Raw genomic sequence first — 25,222 nt, forward strand, 5'->3', positions numbered from 1 at the left:
ACCACAAAAGGTTTGGGGTGAGGCATAGAATAGAAGGCACCTGGGCATTCTCAATGGAATACCACCTTTAAAGCCAAAGCTGCTTCTTCCCAGTGGTGATTGAAAACTTCAGAGCTAATCCTCAATTTCCTCACCAGGACTGATTACATGTTTCAAAAGAACATGCTTATCTTATGACATCATTCTCCATCTCAGATCATCTTAGGCATTAACAGATACAGTTTATTTGTGATGCCATTCACTTTTCCAAAAAGTTCTATGATATTAAAGTTCCAAACACCAAACAGTGGTTCTTCACCCAAGGAACACACTGCAAAATACTTCCTGCTTTTATTATCTATCTTGCAACTCTTTCATGGTGCAGTTATTGCTATACAAGCTTTTTAATACATATTAAACAAACCCATCAGTCTGCTCTCTTAGGACATTTTGACTTTGTCATGCCAGGACAACCATTCACTAGCCAAATTTAACAGAAATTTTTCACATATCTCCTCAATAATTTTTGGTATGTTTTTATAATCAATTGAGATTTATTTTTTATGCTGAATAAAAAGGAATCTAACTTTTTTTTAATAAAGGAATCTAACTTTTTAAAGTCAATGGCCAATTGTTCTAAATACTAAATAAACCACTCTTTACCACTATTTTGAAATGCCTCCTTTAACAAACATGTGCACACATGTAAACACTGGGACCGCTTCCATCATCAATGTGTTTAAATTATCTACTTGTCTGTTCCTACAACAACATCATGCTATTTCAATGCTTAGCTTTATAATGCATTTTGCTAGCATTGTTGTTTGTTAAAATAGGAAATAAAAAAGACATTCTTAAGCCCTACTTGATTCTTTAGAATTAATCTGTCTGATTTTGCCTCAACCTACCCCACCCACAACCACAACCACACACACACACACACACACACACACACCCTACTGTGATTTTGATTAACTATCACAGACCTATTGATTTAATGGATAAAAAATGGAGGCTATGAATTTCCTACAACCTATACGTATAAATGTGTAATATTCTCCAGCTTGTTTCCTGACTTTTGTCAGACGTCTGAGTATTCATCCATTTTTTGTAACAATGGAATATTTGAAAATGATATTTTGCTTTTTTATTAGGTTCAAAGCTGTCTGGCTATGAATGTGTCAATGAAAATTAAATTATATTATACTATATTTTAATAGTGCTAATTATGTCATTCAGATTCAAATATTCATGTTAGACATATTATTTGTCTAGCATGCCAAATTTGGAAAAATACATACTAGCATCACGCACTGTAGATATGGTTTTGCAAATTTTCATTTTCTTCACAAGGTTTTGATAATGACATGTTTTTGTGCTGTGATGTTTAATGTATAAACTATCCTGTCTGTTAGATTTTCTACTAGATGATATCATGTGTCAATATAAAATACCCTCTCTTTTTTTCCCCATGTAGTGCATTCACATATACAAAAAGATAAGCTTAGAAACTAATATGGCAATTCTTTCTCTTTCATTATGTTAGTACTGCCTGCCTATTATTTTATTTTCAGCCTATATTAAGATTTGTCTTCTAAACACCAATTTTTGCATTTTAATCAAAGCTGTGAAAACTTACTTCTGTTAGGAGAATTTTTAGTCCCATATAAAATGTCATAGTAACTGATAATAAAGTAAAAAATTATTAAATATGTTATTATAACAATATGTTTAGTCTAACTGCTGACATATTTTAGTTTTCCTATTTATGACACATTTTTATGCCTTATAGTCCTATTTATTTTTTACTTGAGTTTTCTTTTTTTCATTTTTGTAGCCAGTTATAATATAGCACTTCACAACTCATAAAATACTTTACATATATATATATGTATGTATGTATGTGCCATATATGTGTGTGTGTGTATGTGTGTGTCTTATATGTGCATGAGTGTGTGTGGGTGTGTGTATATGAAATTACGAAGCTCACCAATTTTAGTCCCTCTTATTACGCAGGTGAATAGGAGAGCCTTTAACGTCCATTTTTTAGCCCTGTCTGATCAAAAATAATCATGAAATAGTCTTCATTTGGGGTAGTAGCAATAAGTCACTTAAAGCAAGACCAGTTTATGATTTAATAAATCTATGTAGGATCTATTATGAGCCAGGAAAAGAGAGGACAAGTAACTTCATAATTAATTAGTAAGAAGTTAGTTCAATTTATCTTTCCAACATCTCTGCATCCTGCAAAAGACAAAGCTCTTACCGTTTCTTTTGGAATCTGCATCTGGCTTGGCTCTGCATTCTAGAAGAATTGAAGAAAAACATAAATACAGACTGACCAAAGCCATCTTCAACACACAGGGAGACAAAGCTTTACTTTCAAGGAAAAATTGTTTTTTCATAAAATCATCAAAATATATAGAAGGTGATCAAATTATGGTTGATATATTACTCTGTCTTGCAAAGTTTCATTGATGTGGTTATGTTATCTTGTGTGTGTGTGTGTGTGTGTGTGTGTGTGTGCTGTGGAGGGTGGTTCTTTAAAATTTTTTCTCTAGATGTAAATTTTTAGTTGCTCATTTGGAGTACATCATGAATTTATTACTGGGAGGAAAACAAATCCCACAAAACTGCTTCTCTATTCCTGGCACTGTTTCTAATTTTGTTTTCTAATTTTCCTAACTAAGTCTAAATTATAAAGTATATTGTAATTTGATAGCTAGGCCAGATAATAACAGTCTGAACCACAGTCTGAACCGCAAGCATTATACTTTATAATATTACACAGGTTATAAATGTGATATGGTTTTCATGTACTATAGAGTTGATTTAATTAATATAGTTATATGGCTGACTTACTAAAAAGGTACCTATTGATAAATTTTGCTTTAGACATAGAATTTAAATACAAACACCCCAAAGAAAGGAAAAGTGTTCTGTATCATTTTAAATACCATCCCCCACCTTTAAGTTTTCAGAATTTTCTTTTTTTAAATCTTGTATAGCAGCTGCAATGTGAATAATAAACTGACGGCCTACTGGCTCACTCCTTAATGAAAAGCTCACAAGCAATAAATTAAATAACCAAGAGGAGAAAAAAAAAAAAAGAAGGCAGCAGAAGGGGAAAACAGAAGCCTGGCAGATCAAACTTGGGCCAGGAGAACCTGACTAACCTTAAGCTGGTCTATGCTGGCAGGAGCTCAGGAAAGGCTGCAAGAGCAGCAGTTACGCTTTGGCAACCTAATAATGCCAACTATCACCCAGGCTCAGACACACTGAGGAAGGACTAAAGCTTCATTGCATAGAAAGTTCAGTCTTTTTTTTTTTTTTTTTTTTAAGTGCTCATTTACAATTTAATAGAGACAACTCCAGATTTAGGATCAGGTGGCATTTTAAGCACAAAATTGGATAACAGTGGGGGGAAAATGGAAAACTGAATTTAAATTGAGAAATAATGCATTAAACATTTTTAAATAGAAATAAAGAAGTTTTTGTCATTTCTTAAAATCTATTTAAAACACAAGTGTTCAGTTTTCAGCCCTATCACAATCTGAAATTTCCATGAAATCACAGTAAATTGTCAATGTGTGTGTCACCAAGAGATGAGATATTTCCATGACTAAAAGGTATTTGTTTTATAATTAAGGGGAATTTTTACTAACCATGACACATCTATATTTGAAGGATTAGCCTAAGAGAATTAGCGTAATCAGAAGAATTTTGAAACTGCATCCCTAAAACCTACCCACTCTAGTATATATGGATTAATTATTGTTTAGATAAAGCTAAAAGCTATCTGAAAGACAGGTTAAATGCCCTAAAATGACCCAACTAGAATATCTTTTGAAATATATCAAATATCACTTGTTTTTGAAGTAAATTGATTTTCCTACTACATCAAAATAAAAAAAATTAAGGTGATTACTTATATTACCAAGAACCATGTCAATTTAATATACATATTTCACTCACAGCAATACTGCACAAATACCAGTATCTAATATTTAGATACATTGACATATGTATAAAAAGTGAAATAAATAGTTTGCAAACAAACCCCTTTTCTTTTATGTCATTCCAAATAAGGTCTATATTAGGAATTAATGCCCCCAGGGCTTCTTGCATCTCAGGTCTTTCTACTTTCAGTAAGACTATTTAATTAAGGCCCTCTTTTTCATACAACAGTAAGCAAGCATCTTTATTTGGCTTAGCTACATGTACCATGAAAACTTGAAATATGAAAATTTGTCATATGTAGTGGAGAATATGGCAAGCTTTCAACAACAGCCTTTGAAGTGACAGTTATGGAATAATCGACATCTCTGTATTCAATCAGTTCATCTAAAAGTGTTCAGTAATAAACATTTGCTGTCCTAGAAAATATTCCTGCAATTTGATTTTCAAATATTTCTGCATGCAACATTGTGGATATTTATTTCCAAAAGGGAGGAAATGTGAGTAAAGAACGCTTATATTATGTTAAGACTGAAAGATATATAAAATGTAGAAATGGCTTGGAAAATGTTTTAATAAACATTGGCTAGCAGGTAGCTAGCCCAGATCCCTGACTCATGTGTGTCGGAAACCATTCATCTGCTCTGAAGTTACACACCAGTTCCCTTGGGTGGAAGGCATCTTCTTGGCGAAAGACCAGAAGGCTCACAGTCCCTTCCATCTTGGTGCTTCTCAACAAGGAAACAACTTCCTCCTGGGATTTGCCTGCTAGATCGACTCCATTAACCTAAAACAAACAAAAAGTTTTCAGCAATGATACCACGCAAACAGATTAACAGAAGACGAGACACATTCTAAACTGACCATGTCTGCCATTGCATGATACATTCTGCCCTGATCTGGTAACCACCAGGCTGCTCGGGCTAATAATGAAAGGCATACCAGTTATCTTGAAGCAAGGCAGGAAACAGTCAATCTTTCAGATCTCATCAGTAAATCAAAAGCATAGCCCAAGCACACATTAACAAGTAACCAGAGATACAAATATCACTACAATGCAACATGGGCACAAAACTTCCTATTTTTGAACTCAGATTCCGTGATGCCCTTATTCATCACAGATTTTCTTATATCAAAATTTAAAAGTGCCACCCTTACAGGGGTAGTAAGACACACTAAAACTATTTTGGTTAAGGCATCTTAGCTTTCATTGACATGTTATTGAAAATTATGACAATAACTTTTCATCACTAAACAGCAAACACAGAAGAATCTCTACAAAATAAAAAGAGGGCAAGCAGTATTTCATCTCAAGATTTTTCAATGTTTTAAGAGAATTCTACCAGGAAAACAATAAAGGGCAGAGATAGATTTTAAACAACCACATCCTGGGGAATCTCATCATTGTTGTAGAAAGTATAATAACATTATTAGCAATAGGACATAGCTAACAGAAGGAAATACTCCAACATTCGAATTATAGGAGTCCCAGAAGAAGAAGACAAAAAGAAAGACCATGAGAAAATCCTTGAGGAGATAATAGTTGAAAACTTCCCTAAAATGGGGAAGGAAATAATCACCCAAGTCCAAGAAACCCAGAGAGTCCCAAATAGGATAAACCCAAGGCGAAACACCCCAAGACACATATTAATCAAATTAACAAAGATCAAACACAAAGAACAACTATTAAAAGCAGCAAGGGAAAAACAACAAATAACACACAAGGGGATTCCCATAAGGATAACAGCTGATCTCTCAATAGAAACTCTTCAGGCCAGGAGGGAATGGCAAGACATACTTAAAGTGATGAAAGAAAATAACCTACAGCCCAGATTACTATACCCAGCAAGGATCTCATTCAAATACGAAGGAGAAATCAAAAGCTTTACAGACAAGCAAAAGCTGAGAGAATTCAGCACCACCAAACCAGCTCTCCAACAAATTCTAAAGGATATTCTCTAGACAGGAAACACAAAAAGGGAGTATAAACCCGAACCCAAAATAATAAAACAAATGGCAACGGGATCATACTTATCAATAATTACCTTAAATGGATTGAATGCCCCAACCAAAAGGCAAAGACTGGCCGATTGGATACAAAAACAAGAACCCTCTATATGCTGCTTACAAGAGACCCACCTCAAAACAAGGGACACATACAGACTGAAAGTGAAGGGTTGGAAAAAGATATTCCATGCAAATAGAGACCAAAAGAAAGCAGGAGTGGCAATACTCATATCTGATAAAATAGACTTTAAAACAAAGGCTATGAAAAGAGACAAAGAAGGCCACTACATAATGATCAAAGGATCAATCCTAGAAGAAGATATAACAATTATAAATATATATGCACCCAATATAGGAGCACCGCAATATGTAGGACAAATGCTAACAAGTATGAAAGGGGAAATTAACAACAACACAATAATAGTGGGAGACTTTAATACCCCACTCACACATATGGACAGATCAACTAAACAGAAAATTAACAAAGAAACGCAAACTTTCAATGATACATTAGACCAGTTAGACCTAATTGATATCTATAGGACATTTCACCCCAAAACAATGAATTTCACCTTTTTCTCAAGTGCTCATGGAACCTTCTCGAGGATAGATCACATCCTGGGCCATAAATCTAACCTTGATAAATTCAAAAAAATCGAAATCATTCCAAGCATCTTTTCTGACCATAATGCACTAAGATTAGATCTCAATTACAGGAGGAAACCTATTAAAAATTCCAACATATGGAGGCTGAACAACATGCTTCTGAATAACCAACAAATCACAGAAGAAATCAAAAAAGAAATAAAAATATGCATAGAAACTAATGAAAATGAAAACACAACAACCCAAAACCTGTGGGACACTATAAAAGCAGTGCTAAGAGGAAAGTTCATAGCAATACAGGCATACCTCAAGAAACAAGAAAAAAGTCAAATAAATAACCTAACTCTACACCTAAAGCAACTAGAAAAGGAAGAATTAGAGAACCCCAGAGTTAGCAGAAGGAAAGAAATCTTAAAAATTAGCGCAGAAATAAATGCAAAAGAAACAAAAGAGACCATAGCAAAAATCAACAAAGCCAAAAGCTGGTTCTTTGAAAGGATAAATAAAATTGACAGACCATTAGCCAGACTCATCAAGAAGCAAAGAGAGAAAAATCAAATCAATAAAATTAGAAATGAAAATGGAGAGATCACAACAGACAACACAGAAATACAAAGGATCATAAGAGACTACTATCAGCAATTATATGCCAATAAAATGGACAACCTGGAAGAAATGGACAAATTCTTAGAAAAATACAATTTTCCAAAACTAAACCAGGAAGAAATAGACAATCTTAACAGACCCATCACAAGCACGGAAATTGAAACTGTAATCAGAAATCTTCCAGCAAACAAAAGCCCAGGTCCAGACGGCTTCACAGCTGAATTCTACCAAAAATTTCGAGAAGAGTTAACACCTATCCTACTCAAACTCTTCCAGAAAATTGCAGAGGAAGGGAAACTTCCAAACTCATTCTATGAGGCCACCATCACCCTAATACCAAAACCTGACAAAGATACTACAAAAAAAGAAAACTACAGGCCAATATCACTGATGAACATAGATGCAAAAATCCTCAACAAAATTCTAGCAATCAGAATCCAACAACACATTAAAAAGATCGTACACCAGGACCAAGTGGGCTTTATCCCAGGGATGCAAGGATTCTTCAACATCCGCAAATCAATCAATGTAATTCACCACATTAACAAATTGAAAAATAAAAACCACATGATTATCTCAATAGATGCAGAGAAGGCCTTTGACAAAATTCAACATCCATTTATGATAAAAACTCTCCAGAAAGCAGGAATAGAAGGAACATACCTCAATATAATAAAAGCTATATATGACAAACCCACAGCAAACATTATCCTCAATGGTGAAAAATTGAAAGCATTTCCCCTAAAGTCAGGAACAAGACAAGGGTGCCCACTTTCACCACTACTATTCAACATAGTTCTGGAAGTTTTAGCCACAGCAATCAGAGCAGAAAAAGAAATAAAAGGAATCCAAATTGGAAAAGAAGAAGTAAAACTCTGTTTGCAGATGACATGATCCTCTACATAGAAAACACTAAAGACTCTACCAGAAAATTACTAGAGCTAATTAATGAATATAGTAAAGTTGCAGGATATAAAATCAACACACAGAAATCCCTTGCATTCCTATACACTAATAATGAGAAAGTAGAAGAAGAAATTAAGGAAACAATTCCATTCACCATTGCAACAAAAAGAATAAAATACTTAGGAATATATCTACCTAAAGAAACTAAAGACCTATATACAGAAAACTATAAAACACTGATGAAAGAAATCAAAGAGGACACTAATAGATGGAGAAATATACCATGCTCATGGATCAGAAGAATCAATATAGTGAAAATGAGTACATTACCCAAAGCAATTTACAAATTCAATGCAATCCCTATCAAGATACCGGCGATATTTTTCACTGAACTAGAACAAATAATTTCAAGATTTGTATGGAAATACAAAAAACCACGAATAGCCAAAGCAATCTTGAGAAAGAAGAATGGAACTGGAGGAATCAATTTGCCTGACTTCAGGCTCTACTACAAAGCCACAGTCATCAAGACAGTATGGTATTGGCACAAAGACAGACATATAGATCAATGGAACAAAATAGAAAGCCCAGAGATAAATCCACATACATATGGACACCTTATCTTTGACAAAGGAGGCAAGAATATACAATGGAGTAAAGACAATCTCTTTAACAAGTGGTGCTGGGAAAACTGGTCAACCACTTGTAAAAGAATGAAACTAGATCACTTTCTAACACCGCACACAAAGATAAACTCAAAATGGATTAAAGATCTAAATGTAAGACCAGAAACTATAAAACTCTTAGAGGAGAACATAGGCAAAACACTCTCCGACATAAACCACAGCAGGATCCTCTATGATCCACCTCCCAGAATTCTGGAAATAAAAGCAAAAATAAACAAATGGGATCTAATTAAAATTAAAAGCTTCTGCACAACAAAGGAAAACATAAGCAAAGTGAAAAGACAGCCTTCCGAATGGGAGAAAATAATAGCAAATAAAGCAACTGACAAACAACTAATCTCAAAAATATACAAGCAACTCCTGCAGCTCAATTCCAGAAAAATAAACGACCCAATCAAAAAATGGGCCAAAGAACTAAATAGACATTTCTCCAAAGAAGACATACGGATGGCTAACAAACACATGAAAAGATGCTCAACATCACTCATTATTAGAGAAATGCAAATCAAAACCACAATGAGGTACCACTTCACACCAGTCAGAATGTCTGTGATCCAAAAATCTGCAAGCAATAAATGCTGGAGAGGGTGTGGAGAGAAGGGAACCCTCCTACACTGTTGGTGGGAATGCAAACTAGTACAGCCACTATGGAGAACAGTGTGGAGATTCCTTAAAAAATTGCAAATAGAAATGCCTTACGACCCAGCAATCCCACTGTTGGGCATACACACAGAGGAAACCAGAATTGAAAGAGACACATGTACCCCAATGTTCATCGCAGCACTGTTTATAATAGCCAGGACATGGAAACAACCTAGATGTCCATCAGTAGATGAATGGATAAGAAAGCTGTGGTACATATACACAATGGAGTATTACTCAGCCATTAAAAAGAATACATTTGAATCAGTTCTGATGAGATGGATGAAACTGGAGCCGATTATACAGAGTGAAGTGAGCCAGAAAGAAAAACACCAATACAGTATACTAACACATATATATGGAATTTAGGAAGATGGCAATGATGACCCTGTATGCAGGATAGCAAAAAAGACACAGATGTGTATAGCAGACTTTTGGACTCAGAGGGAGAGGGAGAGGGTGTGATGATTTGGGAGAATGGCATTGAAACATGTATAATATCATGTAAGAATCGAAATGCCAGTCTATGTCTGATGCAGGATATGACACGCTTGGGGCTGACGCACGGGGATGACCCAGAGAGATGTTGTGGGGAGGGGGGTGGGAGGGGGGTTCATGTTTGGGAACGCATGTACACCTGTGGTGGATTCATGTCAATCTATGCCAAAACCAATACAGAATTGTAAAGTAAAAATTAAAAATAAATAAATAAATAAAATTTTTAAAAAAAGTATCCAGTACTACTCTTTTTAGACAGAAATAACATTGAGTTAAGGCAATTAAGTGTATCACTTAAATAGTAACATCAAAACTTTCCTGTAGTTAAAATATGTTTTGGAACCTTTTGGTAGTAACAGGTTTAAAGAAAGCAAAAATTTTCTAGATCATTTTTAAAAATTAATCACATGATACTTGTTTTAAATGTACAGGCTTGAAAATATCCAGATACTCAGAAAACTTTTTGCCCATGGAACTGTTATTCTGTAGATATAACTACGGATACTATAAAGTTAGGTTAAAATACGCCTGACAGCTAGAGAAAAGAAAGCCTAATTCTGAAGAGGTACAGCTCGCAGGCCCTTCCATTCCTCAAAAGGTAGAGCAAAAGCCCCTCTAATGTGTCACAAGTAAAGTGATTACATGATGAGAGGGAGACACAAAAATAAAGTGATTACCTTCTGCAAAGAAGAAGGCGGCGGTGGGGTGGGGTGGGTGGGTAGGGGGCTGGGGGGGTGCAGGGGCGGGGGGGAAAGGGAGACAGGGAAACAGACTGGTTTTTTTTATTTAGGGGCAAAAAAATAACTAGGCTCATGTCCCAGATGAGACACTTTCTAAATGAAACAAGCTACAACTACAAATGGGGACTAATACTCACCCTCACTCATAGCCTGAGGACAGGAGGTTCTTTCAGCAAACAATACCAGAAACACAATTTGTATTCAAACCTTTCTTTTTATTGGGCTTCTATCTGTACCCCTTTAAAATGTGGTGTCACACTAACAAAGAGGAAAAAGGGAGATTGAAGGAATCTAGGCCTAAAATGTATATGTGGGAAAAAATCTGGAAGCTATTCCTTGGTTTCATTACTTTTCAAAAAATTTTTAGGAGGAGAGCTAGAGCTGGAGAGATTCAAACTACATATGAGACTACAAGTTAAGGAAAAAGGAAAACATCATAAACATTTACCTTAACATTAGTATATTTTTAAGTATAGTTAAATTACAATGTTGTATTAATTTCTGATGTACAGCAGTGAGTTAGTTATACACATATATACATTATTTTTTTAAATAACCTTTTTCAACTCCATGCTCCCCATGCAGAAGGCACAGGTTCAATCCCTGGTTGGGGAACTAAGATCCTACATGTGCACAGCGCAGCCAAAAAAAGAAAATACTCTTTTCCAAAGAGGGCATATATGGATATGTATAGTTGATTCACTTTGATATACAGTAGATATTAACATAACCCTGTAAAGCAACTGTACTCCAATGAAAAATTTTTTAAATAATACTCTTTTCCATTATAGTTTATCATAAGATATTGAATATAGTTCTCTGTGTTGTACAGTAGGACCTTGCTGTTTACCCCTTCCATATATTTAACATTAGTTTTTGAATGCTAGTTAATAATTACAAAACACAGCACTTACCACTAAAAATACAGACTGTTTTCTAAGGAAAACACTAAGAAAAACCACTAATAAGGGGCCCTCTTTCTCAATCATCTTCACCTTAATTTCTACATGCACAAAACTCAGGCAAACAGAAATTAGCCATCCTACATATGTCAAAGAGAGCCTCAAAGACCAATGAACTGAAACCCTTGAGGTACAGAAAGGGAACTCTGAAACACTATCTCTTTTTCCCCCTGACATTTGATTTTTATGTCTCAATTCACTCTCCACGCTGACATTTCCAAACTTCCTTGTTCTTCTCGTCAAGACACACTGTTTTCATTCATTTCGTTTGTCTCTGCTCTGATTCCAGAGGAGATAACATTTCTATACTGCCAGACACAAATTTAAAGTCATCCAGAAATATAACCTAACAGACACTGTACTTACATAATGACAAATGTTATGTTATCTCATAAACCAAATGTCCAAGTAACTAAAAATTTATGAGTGAACTAAATGAAAGACATTTCTCATCAAATAACAAGGAGAAATGTAAAACTGAAGCGGAAATACATTGTTTTAGGATGCATACTACTTCTAAAATATATAATTTAATTTCAAATTTTATGAAAATGTTAGGAAAACCTTGACCGTTAAAAAGAGAGCTTTTCAAGAATTATGGAACTTGGGATGCAGAGAAGCCGCTCACCTCTATGAGTCTATCACCAGCCTTCAGTCGGCCATCTTGGATGGCAGCACCCCTCGGGAGGATGTTTTTCACATAAATTGGTGCTGAGCCACCTATTGTTACATCCCTGGAAGTGATGCTGAATCCCAAACCTTCTGTACCTGAATGTATAACAGGCAAAAAAAAAAAAAGCGAGATTTCACAGGTAAATACACATGAAGGATTTGCTATTATTCTCTACTTCATCTTGACACTCTGTAATTTTCACACAGGTATCCATTTTTTTAATACTTTAAAATTTTTAATAGATTTTCAAAATAGACTAAATTGTAGCAGGTTTAAGTGGTACGTATATGAAGATTCATTAGTCTAAGAAGAAATGGGAACATACTCAGACAGGTGAAAATAATATACAAATATGCCTGCTGAATGTTTTTAAATCTTTGATTATGAAAATAAACAATTTCTCTACACACATACACACAGAAAACAAGCCCTTCTGTTAAAATTCATAGCATCTCAAATATCAAGTGTTATTGTGCAATAATGGTATTGAGATTTGAAGGGCAGGCAGTAAAGAAAAGGAAGAGTACAAGTGTAGGGAGATGGAAGAGAAGCAGTGAGATGTTTCTAGACATGGGTAACAGGACCTCCCCAAATTGACAGGTAAACCATATTACCTTTGCCTCATTCTTTGCTAATTCACCTAAATCTTACCATGTATATTTCTTTAAAACAACAAAAGCAAATTGCCCATCTGAGCTCATAGCTACCAGGTCTGAGGATCACTATCTAATGCTTAAAGGTACTGAAACCAGTGACACAATTACCCATCACTGTGCTGGTTTGTATAATTTCAATTCCAGGCTCTTTGGCAGCTTTCTCAACAGGCACTCTTGTAAGTTCAATACAGTGACAAGTTCAATGCAATAAGTTTAATATCAAAGAAACCAACAATGCAGCGAGTCAGAATAACTCAGGATAAAGAGTGGCGATAATGACAAATTTCTAATGATTCACAGAATTTTTATGTCTTCCAATGATGATTAATTTCTACCAGAGTTTCTCAAAGAGTTACTTTTTAAGGTATCGGGTTCAATTCCAGTTAAAATGACATGAGGACAAATACTTGTTCATAAAGGAAGAATAAAGAGATGTGTAAAGGGGTGAAAAATCTTTATAGAAGAATTCATTAATTGGATGTAGCACTCAGTAAAAAATGGTAAGTAAGGGTTTGAATCTCTAGGTAAACAAACATCCATGGGAAAATAAATATGAATAAAAATGTGGGTTAAAGAAGAAACAAAGTAGAAATGAGAAAAAAACATGGTACTTATAAGAAAACCTACTGTAAATATTCTCAAATTCAAACAAAACATTCACTTACTTCAAGTCTGAAATCACTTTAATGTGCCTGGGCTGTTAATTTCTTAAGTCTTTTGTGAAGAGTTGAATGGCATATTGTCTATATGAAATTTTCCTAATTATTCTGCTGGGACTTTTCCATATGTCTCTGTGCTTTGAGTCTCATGAAACTCTAATGACTTGCAATAACATTTATTAAGAAAATTCTAAATGATTCTCCTTCTGTAATATTAATTTCTATGAACTACAAAGACTGATTGTTATATGAACCTCAATACTATTAAAATATCAGCAATAACCCCTAAATCTGTAAGCCAAAAGTTCAGACAATGACCTTTCAAACAAAGATAAATAGATATCAATTTTCATTTAGCAAAGCCAACAAAACATTTTGCACTGACCGAAATAGATCACTGACCTTCTCCTCTGACTTTATTAAAAAGCTAATTTCTACAAAAGAGCAGGGTACTTGAGAACGCCAAAATGACAATAAATATTAAGAAATCATAATTATGGAAGGAAGTACACAGGAGCTATTCTCTTTTGACATGTTATATGACATAGTTCCAGAATTATGCCAAAGAATCATTATAATGAAGCCTTTCCTTAGGATTGACCTCAGTTTATAAAGAGCTTCTGTCATTCAAATTGTATCAGTTAACTTTGAACTGAATTTAAAGTTTAACACTGACAAACACTATGTTTTTGATGCACTTCCTTAAAAATGCTAAATGCAACAATAATAATTAGAAAAAATAGTATCTGTTAACTAGAATGAAAGCTTGTTCAACATAAATCATTAAAGCATCTATATTTAGTACTAATCAAAGACAATGAGCATTCTTTGTCACTGTTGTTTAGAGTGAACATAGGTTTTTTTTTTATATATAAAATATTTGTAAGTACTGGCAGAATGCACAGGCAGTTTCTGCCTTTTGCCATACATTTTCATATTTAATAAATTAAAATCAAGCCAGATTCTATGAGGCTCCATATCAATTATATAACTCAAGGTCAGAAAAATGTTTAAAAGAAAACCATTATTTCTATTTTATGTTGATCGAGCATAATCTTTCTAAATTAGCTTCTGTAACATATGTAATTAGCATCTGTAATACATGTAATCATTTACTTTTAAATATTATCAAAATAAACTATTCATTTCTGTATTCAAAAGAGTGATTCTTTTAATGGCAAATAAAATTTCACTTCATTTAAAAAGTTCATACTAGATCATAAGGTGGTAATATAATAATTGTATGGGAAACTATAATTAAACAATGAATATGCCTATATGAGAGTAAAAAGGCAGAGATACTTATGAACTAACATCTCTATGACAATGGAAAATATTCTTCCTCTGTTGAGAGACCTCAAGCAGAATTTTATGTTGTATACAACTCTATTTGTGTTCCTTGATATGCTTTTGCTTAAAAACCAAGTCCTATCATTTACCTGATATTCCTGTATTAACAGGAAGAAAAGGGTTTAAGCTGATATGATTCTGTATTTGCAAGGGGCTTCAAAACTGGAGTGAGACTGTCAGTTCCTGATCAGGTCAACCAAGTATTTGGAGGTTAAAAAAGCCAGTCACCAGAAAAAAGGCTTTTGTGGTTCACATAAAGTCCAATTAAAGAGTATGATTTAGGAAGGAAATAGGAATCTCAGAGTTTATAGCATTGGAAACCCTACACCAGATGAAAAGAAGAATGGTCTCAGTGTCAGGATAGGGAAAAGGTTCTAGTAAGAATCTGCCACCAATGGCCACGTGACTTGCAGCAATCACTCAACCTCTCTTGGGTTCCTTTCCAACTAACCGTGGGAGATGGTTGACCTCATAAAAGGAGAAACATTCTTTATAGTGACACCATTTTGAGGGACATGATTTAAAAACACATAAAAATGCTCAGCTAGAAGGGATGATTAACGGCAGTGTCTGGAGGGGACAGTGACAGGGAGTCAGAAAAGAGCCTCGCAGTTTGCTTGCTCTGAGTCGTGGAGAAGGCCAGAGCAGACACACACGTCACCCAGCATGCAGGATTTCCTCATCTGCAGGTACAGATCCTTACAAAACACACTGAGGTAAGGCAAGGGTGACGTATTAGCCAGGGCCACTCCAATTCTCCCTGGCACATTAAGAAAGGGAAGCAACAGGATATTCCAGAAGAGCAGGAGACAAGGGGCCAGGGGCCTCCAGCATTCCACCAGGAATCGCCCATAGCTCCAAAGGAATCAGTCCCTTCCCATCACCACAAGACAGACCCAAAGTGGAAGAAGGGCCTCTAGTTCTCCTGGACATCAAATGGGGCACTCAAAACAGTCAAAGCCTCCCTGTTGCTTTGGGCTTGATGGTAACATCATAAATCCCATTTCCTTCACTATCAACAATTGTACCGCAGTCATAACCACTACCTCTTTCCTAGAAACATCAGGTTTAAAGCCTTATCCTCTGAACTTGTAGATGTAAATTTTTATATAGCAAAGGGAATCTGAAAAGCATAAAAATACACAACTTGAAATACTTTCTTTAAAAGTCATGTCAGTTGTAATAATGAGATAAGACTTAAGGTGCTTGGGTTAGTTGACAGAAAGCTGACTTAATGGGAAGATCAGTTGTACCTTTCTTGAGCTGGATGTTAAGCTTCTTGCCAATTTTTTTGGTGTTGTAACCACTGCTGGGACTGAACACATGGTGTGCTGCCAGGGCCGGAGCGGCAGGCGGCTTTCCCGAGGGCTGCGCGCTCTGAGGTAGGAGTCGGGGGTGAGGGTCCGCGTGCTCGGGTGGGGGGTTCAGCCGGGACGCCCTGGGCAGGGCCTGCGGCCCCATGCTGGTCACGGCCCTGTGATCCACATGCTGGCTGTCAGGGCTGAAGCGGCTCGAGTAGTAATTGTTCCTCTCACTTTGGGACAGTTGTTCGTACTGCTCTTTATTGGCTGCAGGAACCACATGGAACCAGATGATGGATGTCCGCATGGCTTGGCGAAACATATGTTGTGCTCTGGGTTTGAGGAAGAATGGAAAGTTAGCAAAAAGAGACTGGTGGACTCGAAGGTATTATGAACTTAATTACGTATATGCATTAAGCAACAAGGATGGACAGAATTTGTTGAAACGAAAAACAACCCCAATATAAATTTTCATTCTCAAAAATGACAAAACTGTCTACAACTACTGTTGAAATGCTGGGTCCTGCACTGTCAATCATTCGGTTACACTGTAGCTTTAAGCATAAAAGGTATTATCATTTCAATATTAAGAGAAATTAAATAAACCTCTCTACAACATTATCCAATAGGACTTTTAAAAATCATTATTAAGTATTTCCTTACAAGGAGACCAATCGAGTTTTTAAAGAAACATACTTAAAAATACACTTGGAAAACTATATAAAGTGACTATTATATCAAAAAAATTAATCCAAGTCTCTATATGTGAAAAACTCCCAAGAATGCCAATGCAGCTTCAGTGACCCAAGAGCAGCTGGTTGCAGTGCAATTCCAAGACCAGTACAAGAAGCTCCTCCACTTCATCCGGGTCCCTAGTCAGATCTTAAACCGGGTCCTCCTGATTCCTGCTCATTCTTGCCTTACTTGATAGGAAATGGAGAATTCGTAGCTTTTTAATTGAATAAGGGCTTGAATCAAGATAAGGAAAATCTGCCTGCTTGTCATGTTATGTGTGACAAAGTTGGTAGTGTGAGCTAAAAGTATAATAAAAACTTGCAACCTGGTGAATTTTCTAGAAGGTGAGGAAGTTGCCAAATTGTAAAGCCTAAACTAGGCCCATAATATCTGAAGAAGTGCTGTTAGACTATAGTCTAACAGTAGTGATTACCTGGAGTTTGATGAAATTTTTAGAAGCTAGAGAATGGCAGAAAATTCCCCTCTCCAGCAGGAAGGCAAAGACCACAGACACGTGGTCCAAGGCACTCCCATCGCCTGCACTCTGTCATGCCTGGCGCAGAAAAGAGCAGCAATGAGGCAGCCCACACTTACTGTTCAAATCTTCTATTTCGAAGGTCGCCATCATTAATCCTGACAATGCAATCATTCTCATGAAAAAGGTTTTCTTGTTCAGCTTTACCACCTTTCTCCAATCGTTTTACTAATAACCCCAGGGTTCTGGAACATTAAGAATGCAAACCGTTACATAGGTAATATTGCCACTGTGCACAATACCCTACTGCTTTAATGTTGTGTTATATTTACAAAGACTGCCTAATAAAGGGGTGCATTAAATCACTATCCAGACATTTTAAAATAACACCAACACAAAAATCATGATGGCATAAATGGTGCATAGAAAGGGATCTTTTCAATAAATACGAGCAATTGTTTCTGGCGTGTCAGAATCATGCTTCTGAAATAAAGTGTACGCTTCTCTCTATGCTTACAAATGCTCCCAACAGAGCTGGCCTAACGGCTCGGTGGCTGAGGCAGCAGGGAGAGTGAATGAGCATGGATTTGTGAGCAGTCTGACAGTTTCCTGTTTCAAGCCAGCTGGTACAGTGCTGATGGCAAACCCATCTTTCCATGAAAGGAAAGGTAAGGAGGAGAAGCTCACCCTGGTGCATTGCACATTTGAGAAGGAGAATTGGGAAGGTTTCAAAAATAGAAGAGTTTCCATTCCTGGCATCTGAATTTGATATTGCCTCATGTTCTGAATTTCAAAACTTGTTAGGTCTCCCAGAAGTACGTAATTTGTTGCCATTATTCCCTTCGGAAGAAAATAGGAAGCCAGGGACAAGTTCCAATCTTGGCAGTCACCATTCAGCTCTCAGAGTTAAGTCAAACTTGAAGTAGAAAGAAAAGCCTGAGTGAACTTTTGGAGACCAAGATAGAGGGGCGGGGGAAAGATTATTGCAAATGTACTTGGTCTGGGCACCAACTCCTTGATTGACAGGATGGACATTCTATATACCCCATAGAAATAGCAAACACTATATATGATCACAGCTTCATAAGTAACAGGAATCCTCACCTAGTTCTGATGCTCTGATTTACTTGACGGTTAGCATCTATTCTGTATCATGATCATGTTAAAATTTTTATGAATTTACTTTCGGTTTGTCCCCAGCTTAGATTTTCTTTCATAATCCTAATACTTAGAGACACAAAAAATACCCATATGGAGACTAGCATTTAGAATCCTGCATAAATTAAAGCTGAAGACACCAAATTTCCAATCACCTATCTGTATTTTCCAACGGAATACAAGCTGCAGTATGTACTGTCCAATAGAAAGATGGGCCAATAGATTGCATCCTCCTTTTAAACCTCTGAGGTAATTGTTGCTATTGATCTCACTGCCCTGTCACTGTTACTTATACACACATCTTATCTCTATTGTTGCCCTGTCAGCTCCTGGAAAGTGGGGAACATGGGCCTGAGCTTGTAGTAAGGTCTTAACAAATGAAAACTGAATTAATAGGTGCTTAGATTTATCTGAAGCAAACAAGTCTCCTAACAAGTTTTTGCAAAATAGAATAAATGAAACAAAATGCAGAATCAGATCCTCTTTTTCACGATGGTATCATTTATACCAAATACAGGACTGAGCTGAAATGCATTGAAGTGAAGGCCCTTTTGTTTTTGGATGTTATTCTACAGTTTAACCCTGTTTGTTTGATGAATATTTACTGAGTCACTATTGATGTCATTCTAATTTTTATTATTAAATATAGTGAAGAGGCACAGTGTCTTACTATGGTTAAGTATACCTACCTCAAGAATTAAGAGGAGATGATATTTAAATTGCCTTTTGGTCATGTTAATAATTGGGGATTAATATCCACTAGTGTAAAAGTCTAAGAAACTTGGTGACTAGTGAAAAATATGGCGTGGGTCATTGTTAGTTACTTGCCATCATATATTGGAACTAAATCAATATAAAAATCCTCTAAGCTCAAAGGTAAGAATACACTGACCAAGCTGCATGAGACTAGAGCTGTCAGAGTCCCTGCTTGGCAGGAAGTGATATCTTACTGTGCTAACCAAAGTGCACAGTAAATGTAAAGTGACTCCTAAAATGTACTCTAGTGTACCTTCCTAAGCTTCCCTATGATTCGTCAGTGGCTATGGGCTTCCCAGGTGGCTCAGTGGTAAAGAATCCACCTGCCAATGCAGGAGACACAGGTTAGGTCCCTGCGTTGGGAAGATCCCCTGGAGAAGGAAATGGCAACCCACTCCAATATTCTTGTCTGAGAAATCCCACGGACAGAGGAGCCTGGCAGCATACAGTCCATGAGGCCACAGAGTCGGGTGTGAAAGAGTGACTGAGCACACACACACATGGGCAAGTGAACAGAGTGTTCTATCCAGAGGCATCACGTCATTAAGATAGACCCATGTCTCTGTTGAGTGGGACAAAATAACAAGAGAAATCCAATTGAATCACAGTTATTGGTAATAGTGGAACCAGGAGAAGACACAAGGCCACTTTGCCATCCAAGCATCCACCTGAGAGCACAGCAGAAAGAAAAGATGACTCAGCCACCCACACGCAATCCTAACAGAACCACGACTTGGTATCACCTCTGTTGCTAAAAGCTGCCTCAAAGGACCAACAACAGTTCTTTTAAGTTCGTGTGTTCAGCCCCTGAGTAAAAGCATACCCTACCAAGAGTCACTCCAGTTAATTAGTTTTTAATCAGTGAGATCATGAGCAATTTCTCAATACAGTTACAACATTGCTGTGATCTCAAGTGTCTAAAAATTATTATGTTTTTATATATTCTGAAATACTTTGTGTATTCTGAAATAGAATTTTTTAGGGAAATGGAGAAAGTCAGACCAAGTTTAATGGAAATTACTTAGCAGGTAGCTAGTATCAATCATTTGTTTAAATTTATAAATTTATTTCCAATAAAACCTTTCAGTATCTATAACAGTTTAAATAATCTAACTTGGAAATCTGTAATTTAATTCTACAAGTGGCATTAATATTCTTCAGATGAATAGGTCCATGGATTTATATTCATCTAGATAATCATTTTTCTTTTCTTAAATCTACTTTTCCCCCCCATGGGAATCATTCCAGGATAATAACATACAGTAAAAAGGCCTGACATGCTTCATTCATGGAATGGCTTGTCTTTCTATATAAGCCCTCTTATACAACCAATTGCATGAGTAATCCTCACATACAGTAAAACTGCTACAAATCAAAAACAAGTATGCTATCATATCATATTTACATGAAATACTGCCAAAGTTTATTAAATGAGGTTTTAGAATCCGACATTATTAAAGTAGTCGCAGAAACCTCAGAATCCTCTTTCACAGCATTAGAGACTAGAGATCTGATGGGGTGGTTGAGGGTTGCGGGTAGAGGAGCAGAAAGGGAAAAATTTCACCCTGACTGACACAGCAAGTGATCAGGGAAGCAACAGAACAGACTGAATTAAGGAGACGTTAGTAGCCTGCTGATTTCTAAGTACTTGACCACACTATTAGAATCATTCTCTTCAAAAGAATGGATTAATTAAAAAGGAAAATGGTACAATCTGCAAAATTATGCCATTTGGTTCGCTAGGTGAAAATGATTACAAAAGGAATGGGAAGGAACGATCAAACAAACTTCACAGGAAAATTGAACTGATAAAATGACAGCCAAACAGAATGAAGAGGACCCTCTGAAGGGAAATCAATGGGAAGTAATAACAGAGATTTTCATCTTCCTGGAAAGTTGTGTCTGCTAGCAGAGATGTCTCCACCCCCTCCTGCCCACGAAAAGGCAGCCCAGATAGTATTTATAATTAGAAACAAATTTTAGGAGTCTGTTTTGCAAATTCAACCAGCAACTAGAATTCCCTCTAAAGGAATAAAGAAGTGAGTGCCGATGCTGTTGTGTTTCCCTTAACACTCTTATTAGAGAGAATAATTAAAGGTCGTGAAGGTCAGAGCGTTTTGGCATGACTCTATGCCAGAGTAGAGAGTGGTTTTCCTTCTTGGCAGTCAGTACCAGAATTCCTTATTAGGGGCAACCAATTTTCATCAGAAGAAACCACTTTGCGAAAGATAGAAGAGCCAGGAGAGGGAGAAGAGGAGTCGGGCAGTGGGGAGGGGAGGTCGCTTGGGGAAAGGAGCAGGGGCAAAGCACCAGCCTGACTCTGCTGGCAGGTGCAGGAGGACGAGCAGGTCATTAGTAACATAGCAGGGAGGTCAGCGCCGGGAAGCCACAACATCAGGGCTCCCGGTTACATGGGGCAGCACCTCGTCACCTCCTGCATGAATTTAACATGAACCCGACTTGGCAAGATGCTTTCTGGGCAAGTGGATTTCTTCTGGTAAACTGAAAATATCCCCAAAACTACCACCCTTCCCTGGTCCCTCTATCTTTTCAACAATTTAGGGGAAAACACACTATGTCTGCTATGTACAAATCCCACTTCTGAATGAATTTCCTACATTAAAAAATACGTAAATACACACATATTTCTTTGAAGTCTTTCACCACGGCTTTTGTGCAATGTTTCTTACCCCCACAGGGGGCAAAGAAGGAGAACACAGCCCCAGAGAGCCAGCCATGGAAAGGCAGCACCTCTGTACATGATTTTGGATGCATAATTAGAAATTTAACTGCTTAGATTATATTAAGGATTGCACCACTACATTTTTACAAGGTTCATTAGCCTAATTATACACTTAATTAAAACAAACTCAGTCACACATGTTAAACATTTTCAATCCTAAGTATAAATTACAGCCAATGATAAAACTGAAAATAAGTAACAAATGTTTTATTGACATCTAAATTGGCTGAGTAAGTGTGAGTTTTGCTTTGATAACGTAGACTCCCACAACTGCCACCCAGCTGTATGGAAATGATCATAATTCATCTTAATAAAAGCTGACACAGTGTAAACACCACAACTACAGCAAAAGCAGAGAAGGCAGGAGCAGAATGAACTCCCAGCAGCAGGACCCTCTCCCCTCACTGAGCCCGGGACAATGGGCTGGCAATGACCTACATTCAATCCCTCAGAACCACAGTAAGAACTCCAAGTTAATATAGCCTTTAGTGGATGAGATAAAGTGGACCAAAACATGGTAAAGTGAAAATAGAGAATTCCTTAAAATAAGGGCAGAAATAATAGGCATCATACTACTACATTTTAAAAACCAAGTTTTATCTAAATGTAAAATAGAACTTTTCTCTCTAAAACAAATGCATTTAATATGTCCCCTTGCTTTGAACAAAATGAATCTGCAGCTGAGAATGAACAACTGAAATCTTCCAGACAAAAGGATACAGATTCAGTAAATAAATTGTGTTTTGTGGGAAATGAATTGAAATAGAGTACTCAAAGTGCAAGAGGATATTTATTCTTTTAAAAGTGAATGTTCAACTTAAAAATTCTAAAGTGAACTGAAATATACAAGCCTCAAATAAAGTTATTCTTAACACCTGAGCTGTTTCCATGAAATTTAAATCGGCTGTAATTCTTCATTAACAAATACACCCAACTACCTAAATAAGTGTGTACTGAAATTCTCAAACTTATGATGTAAGAGTAAGTTTTCATCTCATATTCATGATAGAAGAGATCATTTTGAGATCATATTCCACTATTATACAATCTCATTAGCACTTGCCTAGACAACCAGACCCAAAGAATTGATGCTTTTGAACTGTGGTGTTGGAGAAGACTCTTGACAGTCCCTTGGACTGCAAGGAGATCCAACCAGTCCATCCTAAAGGAGATCAGTCCTGGGTGTTCACTGGAAGGACTGATGCTGAAGCTGAAACTCCAATACTTTGACCATCTGATGCGAAGAGCTGGCTCATTGGGAAAGACCCTGATGCTGGGAGGGATTGGGGACAGGACGAGAAGGGGACGACAGAGAGATGGTTGGATGGCAATACGACTCGATGCACATGAGTCTGGGTGAGCTCCGGGAGTTGGTGATGGACAGGGAGGCCTAGTGTGCTGCAGTTCATGGGGTTGCAAAGAGTCAGACACGACTGAACAACTGCACTGAACTGAGACAACCAGAACACCCAGCATTTGGAGGTAATCTTAAAGCACATCACAGGTAGATAAGTGGAAGGTGAAATATCAACACCATTCTTATTATATTAGCTGCCACTGCTAAATACCTCACTAAAGGAATTTTACACACGTTTTGTAAGTTTCTGTATTTTCTTATTTAAACCATACAAAGTCACAGGAGTGTCCCAGCCTTCAAATATGAAGACTGAGGCTAAGTGAAGGAAACCTGCTCAGGCCACACTTACTCGAAAGGCAGAGCCAGGAACTGTCCCAAGTATCTGTGGTCTCAAAAAAGGTGCATCAAAATGCATCTCTTAGCCTGGACTATTCCTAACAAGCCCTTGGTCAATAACATGAAGACTCAGCATGTGGTTAAGGCCATCACTGTCTGCCACAAAGAAGGAAGACAGCACAGGCAACTGGGAATTCTGGAAAGAAGATGAGCTTTCTGATTTTGATGTCTTATGCAACAAAAAGTAATATAATAAAGGTTCAGTGACCTAAGAGTTAAAACAAACACTATTTATAACTCATGTAAGTATTAGAGGAGTCAAGTTCATAGAATTTCACTGAATTATTAAGTAGATGAGTATTTTTCTTAAGACCTTCCAAATATGTCTAGTAACTTTTATACAGAATAGTTAAACCTTAATAAACACTTTTTTATTTGAGACAAAAATTATTCAATTATGTCCATTACAGAAAAGAGACAGAGAAGCAGGCTGCACTTTATTAAGAATAATATGCTTTAAAAAATAAAATAAAGAATAAAATTTAATTTAAAAAAGAATAATATGCTTTAGCCATATGTGTTTCCATGGGGGAAAATATTAAGAATGTCTTCTATAAGTTAGACTGGGACCAAATAGAAGAATAATAGCTAATCTAAAAAATAATACAATGGTGTTTCTCGAAAACCTTCAACAATTTCTCTACTATTTACAGAATGAAGTCTCACAGGCCATTCATAAAGTGCTTTCTAAGAGCCATTTCCAATACACTCTGTTTCGAATCATTATTTCTCAGCAAATCACACACATTTGTATGGAACATCTTCCTTTAGTATATTCTCTTCTAGGAAAGAAGATATTTTCAGACATCACTAGCATTAAGTCGTATATTTCCTTTAAAGAACAGATCAAGTTCCGTTGCTTCAAATCTCCACTTCCTCTAAATCCTACCACACTCATGCATCAGGTTCTTTGGACACATAGTATAGATCTCTTTATATAGTACATATTTCTCAGTTAGACTTTAAGTCCCTTAAAACTACAAAATCTTATTATTTCATAAGCCCAGCCCCTATTTCAGAATATACATTTTATCTTGCTTTCTAAATATTTAATATTACAACACAATCATATTCCTAAGTAATTGGAAAGGCTTGGGAAACCTCATTAACATCAAGCCAGGATACATCCTTATTGTTTTATTTCTAATGTACCTCAGATATTTATTTTTATATGTATTTTATTTCGATAGCAATGCAGAGTTAGTAGGGATAGTCACAGTAAGCTTCGCTGAGCAATACTGTTGGGCTAGGTCCTAGAAATATAAAAACTTTTAACATGAAACATGGTTTTTCTGCCAAAGGAAATGACAATTACTTGGCAGAGCCTTCCTGAAAGTAGTAGCACTTGTGATTTAAATAAGGAGGTTATGTTTG

The 25,222-nt window shown here is 36.4% G+C and overlaps 1 protein-coding gene across 18 annotated transcripts in view; it reads right to left on the reverse strand.

Annotated features, from left to right (window-relative positions):
* The window catches only part of PARD3 (par-3 family cell polarity regulator), a 574,463-nt gene that overhangs the window by 230,305 nt on the left and 318,936 nt on the right, over window positions 1-25,222 (reverse strand). For 12 of the 18 annotated variants that reach the window (XM_040248385.1, XM_040248388.1, XM_040248387.1 and 9 more), the window contains exons 8-12: window positions 17,558-17,683; window positions 16,181-16,560; window positions 12,218-12,357; window positions 4,595-4,723; window positions 2,246-2,284 (exon numbers count right to left, since the gene is read on the reverse strand). In XM_040248385.1, the coding sequence (XP_040104319.1) occupies window positions 2,246-2,284; window positions 4,595-4,723; window positions 12,218-12,357; window positions 16,181-16,560; window positions 17,558-17,683 (814 nt within the window). The remainder of the gene's footprint in view (window positions 1-2,245; window positions 2,285-4,594; window positions 4,724-12,217; window positions 12,358-16,180; window positions 16,561-17,557; window positions 17,684-25,222) is intronic. The other 6 variants (XM_040248382.1, XM_040248390.1, XM_040248391.1 and 3 more) reach the window with 1 other exon arrangement.

This window comes from Oryx dammah, unplaced genomic scaffold, assembly GCF_014754425.2.
Source record: "Oryx dammah isolate SB20612 unplaced genomic scaffold, SCBI_Odam_1.1 HiC_scaffold_10, whole genome shotgun sequence".
Classification (NCBI taxonomy): Eukaryota; Metazoa; Chordata; class Mammalia; order Artiodactyla; family Bovidae; genus Oryx; species Oryx dammah.